Source organism: Dendrobates tinctorius, unplaced genomic scaffold (assembly GCF_039654945.1).
Source record: "Dendrobates tinctorius isolate UK_male_01 unplaced genomic scaffold, ASM3965494v1 ptg000083l, whole genome shotgun sequence".
In the NCBI taxonomy this organism is placed as follows: Eukaryota; Metazoa; Chordata; class Amphibia; order Anura; family Dendrobatidae; genus Dendrobates; species Dendrobates tinctorius.
In genome coordinates this window covers 4447839-4459051 of record NW_027361751.1, presented here as the reverse complement: position 1 = coordinate 4459051, position 11213 = coordinate 4447839, and the positions used below count along the sequence as shown (strand labels likewise).

The following is an 11213-nucleotide window of genomic DNA, read 5'->3' as shown; positions in this document are numbered from 1 at the left end:
ACATATTTTTCAAGCACACCGAAGTTACTCGGTTAGCACCGAAGCATGATCTGATAACACCTTATCCAAACATGTTCGCTCATCACTAGTGGTAACTAGTCCATTGCAAAATTCACACCTGCAATTCTGGCTGCCCTGGGGGGATTCCAATCAGCACAACCTTTCCTTAGTAAAACTCACGACATATTTTACATGTCATGGGGCAGGGGCCACACACTGATAAAGGAAGCAAATTATTGCCATCTTGAAAAATATGAGCCATAAATAAATGACACCCAGGACAGATGTGGCAGCCATTGCAGAATATTTAGGCCCGACAAATACGTGAAGATCCAGGTTTCGCAAAGAGACTAAGGATAAAGTTTTTTGTCAGTCATCGGACAAAGTTTAATTTAATACTCTAGGGCTTTGGCGGAGGAAAAAAAAATCTGCAGAGACAAGCTCAAAAGGCTATTACAGGTGGTAATGTCCAGGACATGGGAAATATGACTGAGCCTTCACTTCAATTTAGATCCTTGTGCTGAGGATTTTCTTTCAAAGTTTAGGACCTTTTTCTCACATCTATATTTGTCAATCACAAAACAAGACGCCACACAATTACTGGAGAGAAAAAATTAAAGGGAGTCTGTCACCCCATTTTAGCCCTATCAGCTGCCGGCACTGCCATCAGGGGCTTATCTACAGCATTCTGTAATGCTGTAGATAAGCCCCAGATGTAACCTAAAAGATAAGAAAAAAGAGTTAGATTATACTCACCCTGGCGTTCGGTCCGGTCCGATGGGTGTCGCTGTCTGGTCCGGCGCCTCCGATCTTCATACGATGTCCTCCTCCTTGCTTCTGCCTCGGCTCCTGCGCAGGCGTACTTTATCTGTCCTGTTGAGGGCAGAGTAAAGTACTGCAGTGCGCAGCCACTGGACCTCTCTGACCTTTTCCGGCGCCTGCGCACTGCAAATTTACTCTGCCCTCAGCAGGGCAGATAAAGTACGCCTGCGCAGGAGCCGAGGCAGAAGCAAGGAGGAGGACGTCACCTCTAGAAGATGGGAGGCGCCGGACCAGACCGCGACACCTACCACACCCGACTCTGCCCCCCCGTGAGTATAATCTAACGTGTTTCTCTTATCTTTCAGGTTACATCTGGGGTTTATCTACAGCATTACAGAATGCTGTAGATAAGCCTCTGATGGTGGTGCCGGCAGCTGATAGGGCTAAAATGGGGTGACAGACTCCCTTTAAATGGGCTTCGCTAGTCAGTCCTTTTTTTTTTTTAGGACCTTGGATAAGGTGACCAGAGGATATCCAGCTGCTGCCATCCCTAGTGAGCAGTGGGCAGTTGTGAAGGAACAGGGCACCGAATACAGTTCCTCTCCAGCACCATCACAGGGGGAAATTACACATTGCACAAAACCCAATGAAATAAGCATCATCCACGTAATCCACGACCACACCAGGTCTGCCTGAAGGAGCAACAGTCTTTGTATTCCTCCTCTGCTCTACAGAATAGGGGCACCATGAAGAGCAGCCTCCATAAAAACTTATAAATGCAAAAAAGGCTATTTAGATTTTCTAAACCAGAAAAGTCCTTAAGGTTCATACTGAGGCAAAATTCAATATTTTAATCTCAGTGATAGACAGGGCTGTGGAGTTGGTAAACCAAACCTCCGACTCCTCAATTTCCCTGACACCCGAATCCACAGTCCTGGACAATACTAAGCATGTACGTAAAGTGCAGCACAGATTCATCTCATGTAAAAGCCCAGATCCTTAGATCAGGTACAGAACAGACAGAGGACATTTCAGAATTTTCCCAAATTCCTACAACACATCCTGCAGTGTACTACTGTACCCAGTGTATTACATATTTTAGGAGTCAGAATTGGTCCATTTTATACCGACTCCACAGCCCTGGTGATAGATTGCACAGATGTAAAATTCCTTGCTTTATTCTGGGTTTCCCAGCTAATCATTAGCCTTTAGACCATATGCTGGAACCAATCGCGCTCAAGAGGTAATAATTAAACATACAAATGCATGCCTGTGCACTACTTTTCATTTAAGGGGTTGTCCAGTCTTATGCTAAAAGTCTGCAGTCACTCTATGTGTCCGCAGACTTCTGAATCCTTACAGCACACACTCTGCACACTGTCATGATTATCCAATATTTCTGCCTTTAGTGAGAGGTCAAGTGATCACAAGTATGTGATTTGCACACTTCCGGCCCCATTCTGACTAGATGTACTCAGCCTCACTCAATTCACTTCTATTGAGCAAGGCCGAACATCTCTAGTCGGCACGTTACCAAAGCAAATCAAAAAGTAAATTTAACCTCTCCTGTGGGTAAAATCCTTAAGGGTTTCCTAAGAGATGCTATCCTGGAGTATCTCAATAAGAATAACCTCATGACCCAGTATCAACATTGATTTATGAGGGATCGGTACTGTCTGACTAATCAGATCAGATTCTATGAGGAGGTAATTCCAGACTGGACCAGGGAAATGCAGGTGTTTGATATGGTGCCACGCAAAAGCTTGATACATAAAATGAGAATGATTGGGAATATTGGAAAATATGTGTAACTGGGTTAACGACTGGTTCAGTGATCAGAAACAGGGTGGTTACTAAGGGAACACACTTGGATTGGGTCACCGCTAACAGTGGGGTACCACCGGGGTCAGTATTAGGCCCTCTCCTTTTCAACATTTATTAATGACCCTGTAGTAACGATGCAGAGTAGAATTTCAATCTTTGCAGATGATACTCAACTCTGCAGGGTAATCAACACAAAGGAGGAAAATATATTAAAATGGAGTCATAGAACATGAAGGCTTGGGCTGAGAAATGGCAATTGAAGTTTAACCACTTAATGACCACCGATACGCCTTTTAACAGCAGCAGTTAAGGGTACTTATTCCTCAGTGCTGCGAAATAAGGGTATAGCGCCCCCCAGCGTTGGAAAATCTCCGGGGTCTTGGCTACAGGGGTTAGCTGAGACTCTAGAGAACATGATCAGGGCCGTTTTTTTACGGTCCTGTCATGTGATTGCAGTTATTAACCGAATAATCGCGATCACAAAAGGATCACCTCTATATACACAGATAGCTGCTACAGCGTAGGAGCGGCCAGCGCCATTATCAAATAGATTTTTTATATATATATATATATATATATATATATATATATATATATATATACACACACACACACACACATATATATATATATATATATATATATATACACTTTCAGAATAACCTCAAGCACAGTTATTATTAACACAGTAAAAATGAGGATGAGTGACCTCATGGAGATCAACATCCAACACTGCGGAGACACCATCACATGTTTCTCAACGCAGTGATTCTAGAGCAATGCTCCCATCCCTTATGGGAAATATGCAAAAACATGTAAATCAATCAGCCGCGGAGACACCATCACATGTTTCTCAACGCAAGCAATGACTAGCCAGGTCTTTCACCGGGAAGGAACAACCACGGGAAGGGCAGTCTCCAATGAAGGAAACCACCTATGCCAAAACATGGTATCCATCCACAGACAGCTGTTTCGGGGTATTGCCCCTCATCAGTGTGGAGTAGGAAACTGGCTAGTAGGAGCAATGCCTAGTAAAAGACTGTGAAAATGAGGATGAGTGACCTCATATATATATATATACTTTCAGAATAGCCTCAAGCACAGTTATTATTAACACAGTAAACATGCGATTATGTTGCCACGGCCGGCACCACCTGCAGAAGGGTTTTTTTTTCCTTCAGTATGTACATATAATATTGATTATGTAAACTAGGGGGCAGGTCACTGAGGGATAAGTGACCAGTCAGCAGTCTGAAGACCCCTCCATGAAGCCTCCTCCAGGCCGCCCCGGAGCAAAAGTGTATAATAAACTCAAAACTGAAGAGAAAGATTAAACAACAGCCACAAGATGGATTTCATAATCCCAGGTATCATTTTAATCAGTATAATGGCGCCAACCTGACACTGTCTGTAGGTTACTGAACACAATCCTGCTGGTCAGAACTGTAAAAATTGGCCTGGTCATTAAGGTCAAAATAGGCTTGGTCACTTAAGGGGTTAATGTAGATAAATGTAAGGTCATCCACTTGGGCAGATTAAATAAAATATATATTTATGTACTAAATTGTAAAACACTGGGTAAAACGGTCACAGAAAAAGTCTTGAGTGTATGGGTGGACGGCAAACAACTTTAGTGACCAGTGTCAGGCAGCTGCTGCCAAGGCTAATAAATAGGTGACAAGAACACAGTATTCTAAGTGTGGCTGCACTAGTGACTTGTATAGAGGCAAAGCTGTGAACAATTTTGGCCTCCAGTGTATAAGGAAATACTAGAGAGGATGCAGAGAGCAGCAACCAAAATTATTAAGGGAATGGGTAAACTACAGGTATCGAACTTCGGGTTAGTCAGTTTGGAAAAACGAAAGCTTAGCGGTGATCTTATTACAATGCACAAATGTATGAGGGGGCAGTAGAGATGTTTTTACACTTGGGCCTGCGACAGGGACATAGGGGCATTGTTTTCGTCTACAGGAAAGGTTTAATCATAATCACAGATGCAGATTCTTTACTGTTAGAGCAGTGAGACAATACAACTCTCTGCCACATTATGTTGTAATGGTTGATTAACTACTAAAACTCAAAAAGGGCCTGGTTTGCCTTTCTCCAAAAATATACTATTACGGGTACTACATTCTGTGATGGGACGTTGATCTGGGAAGCTAGTCTTATGTCTGATTGTGGAGACGGAAAGGAATTTTTCCCCAGATACGTCGCCATTAACATCTTCCCCATGGGGTTTTTTGCATTCCTCTGGATCAACATGTTAGGCTATAGACTAAAGCAATATTCATAAAGCACAAATTTTGTAACCAAGCAGAGAACATGTCCAGAAAACATTATACGGTGGTCTCCCTATATATGGAAAAGGACATCGGAGTGGTGGTGTACTCCTACATACATTGAAACACCAAGAAAATTGGAGTAATTCAAAATCCACCAAGCAGTATCATATAAATTACAAGACAGAGAACGAGAGAGAGATAGAATATCAAAGTATACATACGGAGGAGACATGGAAACACGCAAAGAGAGGAAAAGCATTTAGAAAAGCCTCCATACTTGTAACAGAGACTATGTTAAACAGAGACAATCAAGTCAGTACTTGTCCCCTAGATAAAATCTAGTAAACCATTCCTGATAAATTCATGATCTAATGTAGGCTATTTGAGAAAGCAAGTACGCGAAATGCGTGTCAGGGCAGCAAGGAGGGTCTCTGTGATCCAGACACATTATGGGTTAGCATCAAATAGCCTACATCAGATCATGAATTTATCAGGAATGGTTTACTATTTTTTCACTAGGGGACAAGTGCTGACATGATTGTTACAGTTACAAGTATGGTGGCTTAACTATTAGACTGTAATCCTTTCTTTGCGTGTTTCCATGTCTCCTCTGTATGTATACTTTGATATTCTGTATAGTCTCTCTCTCTATATATATATATATATATACATACATACACACATATATCTATCTATATCTATCCATATATAATGTATGTTTATAATTTATATGATAGAATTTCTAAATACATTTTGCATTTTCTATTTCTGCTGGTGGTTTTTGGTTACTCTAATTTTCTTGGTGATTCAATGTTAGGCTATAGGTTGAATTTGATTGGCTTAAATCTACCCTCAACCGTAAAAACTATGAAATTATAGGTCAGTATTTTGATGATGAGACCAAATGCCCCGCATCCGAGTGCAGCATTCAGCAGATTTCGATCTTGCATCTTGTATCCTATGAACAACTAATAGGCAAAAGAGATGAGCAAATCTGCTTGCAGGATAGTGGTCCAGAGGCCACATAAGTAGTCCATGGCGGCTGCTGCGCGTGGAGACATGAGCCTCTTCTGATTTGTAGGTCTAGTACAACGTTGTGAAATAAAAAATTAATGTTGTGCCGAGCCCATAAGTGCCAGGGGTCCTGGGACATAGAAAGCGGTGCACACTGCTCCTGTCCAGCGACCGCAGATCACTGAAGAGGCCGCTGGACCACGGTCCTGTGAATTGACTCTCTCATCTCTAACAGGAACTTATTTGTGGATACCACCTGAAACTGCGGAGAGGCAGCTATTTTATCATGCTACAAAAATGGCCGAAGAAACTCAGCCATGTGGCAGTGCCAGCCTACCCCTAGTCCAGACATCATACGACAGTACCGGGCTCTTTGCAACAGCAAATGAGAAAAACCAGCAACATGCCACTGAAAACAACAGACAGGAAGATGAAGGACTTTTATCTGTATTTACAATGGTGCCATCTGACAAAGTCCAAGTAAAAACGAAGTCGCCTCAAACTTTTTCTTTAAAAGGCGGTGACTGCTCAACCTTCAGAATGATGAAACTGTGTACATGGGATCTAAAACAATGCTTACATTTGCTTTACATCAATCCATCCCATATAAAATATATTAAAAGTGGTATAAAAAAAATATCTGTCCCCTGGTAATGGCTGGATCATAACGAGGGTTTTACAGCAATCATGTTCTTTTCGTCTGAAATACTTCTTGGTTTGGTCTCTGTGGAGATGGTTGTTATTTTGCTTGCCATTGTAGCAAAGAGAGTGTCCATCATCCCCAAAACTTCTAGGAGTTCTTCCTGATAATTTACTTCTTTTTCCAGTGTGTCTTGAAGCTTCAGAAATAATTTATCCACTACAGATGACTGGTTTAGAATGGAAGAATAAATGTCTGAAAAGAAAAAAGGAAATGTTTGGATAATGAACACACATTCAAGAAATGCCCCAAAACCTAACAGTGCCAACCCAGCTGTAAATATGCATATCTGCCTCAGAATCAGAAGACTACCATTGCCTTCCAGGAATTCAAATTCATGGCCAATCTTAAGTATAGACCATAGTGGTGCGGTGCTCCGATAAGGTGTTATCCGAGCATGCTCGTTTACTGAGTGACTCCAGCACACTTGAATACTACTACGTTCGAGCCCCCACAGATGCATGTCTTGCGGCTGTCGAACATACAGCCGTGGGGACTCAAACATATTATTCAAGAACACCAAAGTCACTCAGGTAGCACCCGAGCATGGCGGATAACACCTTATCGGAGAACGTTTGTCATCACTACTACGTATGCCTTCACCCAAAAACAGGATTTTTGGGTTGCTTACCGTAAAATCTGTTTCTCGGAGCCTTCATTGGGGGACACAGAAACCATGGGTGTATGCTGCTGCCACTAGGAGGCTGACACTATGCACAGAAAAAGGTTAGCTCCTCCTCCGCAGTATACACCCTACCGACCGGCACAAATTTCCTCAGTTAGTGAGAAAGCAGTAGAAGTAACAAAATAGAGTAAAAACAGAACGGACAATTCAACTGTAACCAACAAACAACCAAAGAACAGGAGATGAAAAACATGGGAGGGTGCTGTGTCCCCCAATGAAGGCTCCGAGAAACAGATTTTACGATAAGCAACCCAAAAATCCTGTTTTCTCTATCGTCTCATTGGGGGACAAAGAAACCATGGGACGTCCCAAAGCAGTCCCTGGGGAGGGAAAAGCAATCTTCCATTAGGTTTCAGAACTCACCACCGCCGCCTTCAAGATCCTTCTGCCTAGGCTGGCGTCCGCCGAAGCGTAGGTGTGGACCTTGTAAAATTTGGCAAACGTGTGGATCGAAGACCAAGTTGCAGCTTTGCAAAGCTGCAGCGCGGAGGCTCTGTGGCACACCGCCCAGGAGGCACCCATTGCCCGGGTAGAGTGAGCTCTAATTCCAGGAGAGGGCACTCGATGCTTGACCCGGTAGGCTTCCAAAATTGCCGATCTGATCCAGCGAGCAATAGTAGCCTTGGAGGCCGGCTGACCCTTCCGCGCACCATCTGGAATGATGAAAAGTGAGTCTGTCTTACGCAAGGGAGCCGTCCTAGCCAGGTAGACCTTCATCGACCTGACCAGGTCTAGCTTTTTCAAGGAGGGCTTCAGAGGGTGGATTGGACCCGGACAAAAGGACGGGAGAACAATGTCCTCATTTAGGTGGAAAGTAGACACCACCTTAGGAAGGAAGGAAGGTGGGGGCCGCAGGACCACCTTATCCTGGTGGAGCACCAAAAAAAGGGGGGAGACAAGAAAGGGCCACCAATTCCAACACGAGCCGGATGGAGGTGATGGCCACCAGGAAGGCCACTTTCCAGGAGAGAAGGGATAGGGAGACTTCCCTGAGAGGTTCAAAGGGTGACCCTTGAAGAGCCTCCAGGACCAGATTGAGATCCCATGGATCCATGGGAGCGCTGTACGGAGGTGCCGCATGAGCCACTCCCTGAAGAACGGTCTTGACCTGCGGACAGGAGGCTAACGTCTTCTGGAACAGGATGGAAAGCGCCGAGACTTGAACTTTTAAAGAGCTGAGGGCAAGGCCCGCTTCTAGGCCTGCCTTGAGGAACGCCAGGATAGAAGGGAGAGAAAAGGACATGGGCGGAACATCATTGGCCTCGCACCAAGTGAAATATGCCTTCCATGTACCATAATAAATTCTGGAAGACAATGGCTTTCTAGCCCGGATCATGGTGTGAATCACTCGATCCGAAAAACCTGACCGCTTCAGAACTGCGGTTTCAACAGCCACGCCGTTAAATTGAGCGGCACAGAATTGGGGTGGCAGATTGGACCCTGAGACAGCAGATTTGCTCTGTCTGGAAGCTTCCAGGGGGCGTCCGCGAGAAGGTTGACGATGTCCACGAACCAAGCCCTTCTGGGCCAATTCGGAGCGATGACTGGTACCCCTTCCGCCTTGACTTTCTTCAACAGCTTGGGAAGAAGAGGAAGGGGAGGGAACAGATAGGGAAGCTTGAATGGAGACCAAGGAATGGTGAGAGCATCGGTGCCCACTGCGAGAGGATCTCGGGCCCTGGATACGAATTGTGGGACCTTCCTGTTCAGGCGAGACGCCAGCAGATCTTCGTCCGGAGTCCCCCAACAATGGCAAATCTGATGAAAGACGTCCGGGTGTAAGGACCACTCTCCCACCGCGAGACCCTCGCGGCTGAGAAAATCGGCGGCCCAGTTGTCCACTCCGGGAATGTGCACCGCGGATATCGCTGGGACTGATACCTCTGCCCAGTGAAGACTCTTGGCCACTTCGGCTAGAGCCGAAGAGCTCCATGTCCCCCCTTGGTGGTTGACATTGTCTGTCTGAATCCGTATCGGCAGACCCCTGAGAAGCCTTTCCCAGTGAATGAGAGCCAGATAAATCGCCCGTATCTCAAGGACGTTGATCGGCAGAATAGTCTCGAGTCGACCACCGACCCTGGACAGTCTGATTGCGAAACACTGCCCCCCAGCCGAGAAGGCTGGCGTCCGTAGTCACAATCTGCCAGTGAATCGGAAGGAATGATCGGTCTAGGGCAATGAGAGGTGACGTCAGCCACCAATTGAGGGACTGTTTGACCCGAGACGAGAGGCGGAGTGGACGATCCAGGGAAAGGACAGACCTGTTCCACCGAGACAGAATGGCCTGTTGAAGCAGTCTCGAGTGGAATAGAGCAAAGGAAATTGCTTCGGCTGTCGCCACCATCTTTCCCAAGACTTTCATGGCTGATCGAAAGAATGGAAGCTGGGGTCTCTGCAGCGAACGTACATCTCGCCGCAAAGCTATCAATTTCTCTTTGGGAAGAAGGACTCTCGATCGACGGGTGTCGAACAATAAGCCTAGAAACACCAGACGTTGAGTCGGAACAAGGCAGGACTTCCTTTTGTTTATGAGCCATCCGAATCTGGACAGGGTGTCGAGAACGATGGCAAGACTTTGGTGAGCTTGGGGAAAAGACGGAGCTTTGATCAGAATGTCGTCGAGGTACGAGACCCCTGATCCTTAACAGGGCCATCACCGCCGCCATGATCTTTGTAAACACTCTGGGCGCGGTGGCGAGGCCGAACGGCAGGGCGACAAACTGGTAGTGGTCCTGCTGAATAGCGAAACGCAGGAATTTCTGATGTCCAGGAAAGATGGGGACATGCGTATAGGCATTTTGAATGTCTATTGAGCACATGAATTCCTGCGCCTCCATTGAAGCGATTACTGAACGAAGGGACTCCATCCTGAAATGCTGCAAGCGGACCCTTTTGTCCAGTAATTTGAGATCCAGAATGGGCCGTAACGCGCTGCCTTTTTTCAGCACTACGAACAGGTTTGAGTAAAACCCTGTGAATCGTTCTGTTTCGGGAACAGGAACAATCACCCCGCAGCTGAGAAGAGAGGCGATGGATGCAAAGAAACCCGGAACTAAGGCGGGGTCTTTTGGAGGTCGGGACTCGAAGAAACGATCTCGGGGCCGAGAAATGAACTCTGTCTTGTATCCTGAGGATACAACTTCCCTGACCCAAGCGTCTTCCACCGAGGCAAGCCAGTCGTCTCTGAAGAAAAGGAGTCGGCCGCCCAGCTGGGAAGGTGCCTCGTAACTTTGTTGATAGTCATGCTGATGTGGACCGTCCAGTTCTGGATCTGGAGGATCTGCCTTGGGAGGAGTGAGATCGCCAGGAGGGAGTGGGCCTAAAGGAGACCTTCTTCCTATCCTGGCGCGCTTGCGGCTTTTGTTGGTTGGAAGAGAGTTCTGCCGACGCGGCGGAAAGACCGAAAGGGCCGAAACTGACGCCTTGGAGGGGGTCTACGAGGCTTGGACTGTGGGAGAAGAGAGCTTGTACCCCCGGTAGTGTCTTTAATGATCTGGTCCAGTTGAGATCCAAAGAGACGCGCTCCCTGAAAAGGCAGATTGGTAAAGGACTTTTTAGAAGACAAATCCGCCTGCCAAGCCTTCAGCCAAATTGTGCACCGCATTGCAACAACGCTTGAGCTGCGCAAGACGCGGCATCTAAGGAGGCAGAGACCAAATATTCCCCTGCATGAGAGATCTGGTTGGCTAGCTTGGCCAGACGTTCCGGTTGGGCTCCATCAAGAATGCCTTGGCTGAGATCCTCCGCCCAAGTAGCTATGGCTTTTGCTACCCATGTGGAAGCAAAGGTCGGGCTTAGCACTGTAGCAGCCACTTCGAATGCTGACTTTGCTAAGGACTCTATAATCCTGTCCTTAGAATCCTTCAGAGACGCAACACCTGAAATCATAAGGACTGTGTTGTTAGATAGTCTGGACACGGGAGCGTCTACAGAGGGGGAAGCTGAC

General features: G+C 46.1%; 1 protein-coding gene across 1 annotated transcript in view; it reads right to left on the bottom strand.

The window, feature by feature from the left end:
• Nucleotides 1-6313: 6313 nt before the first annotated feature.
• The window catches only part of UTP15 (UTP15 small subunit processome component), a 41059-nt gene continuing 36159 nt past the window's right edge, over nucleotides 6314-11213 (bottom strand). Inside the window, exon 13 of the mRNA XM_073584066.1 lies at nucleotides 6314-6777. Within this exon, the coding sequence (XP_073440167.1) occupies nucleotides 6545-6777 (233 nt within the window). The 3' untranslated portion in view covers nucleotides 6314-6544. The remainder of the gene's footprint in view (nucleotides 6778-11213) is intronic.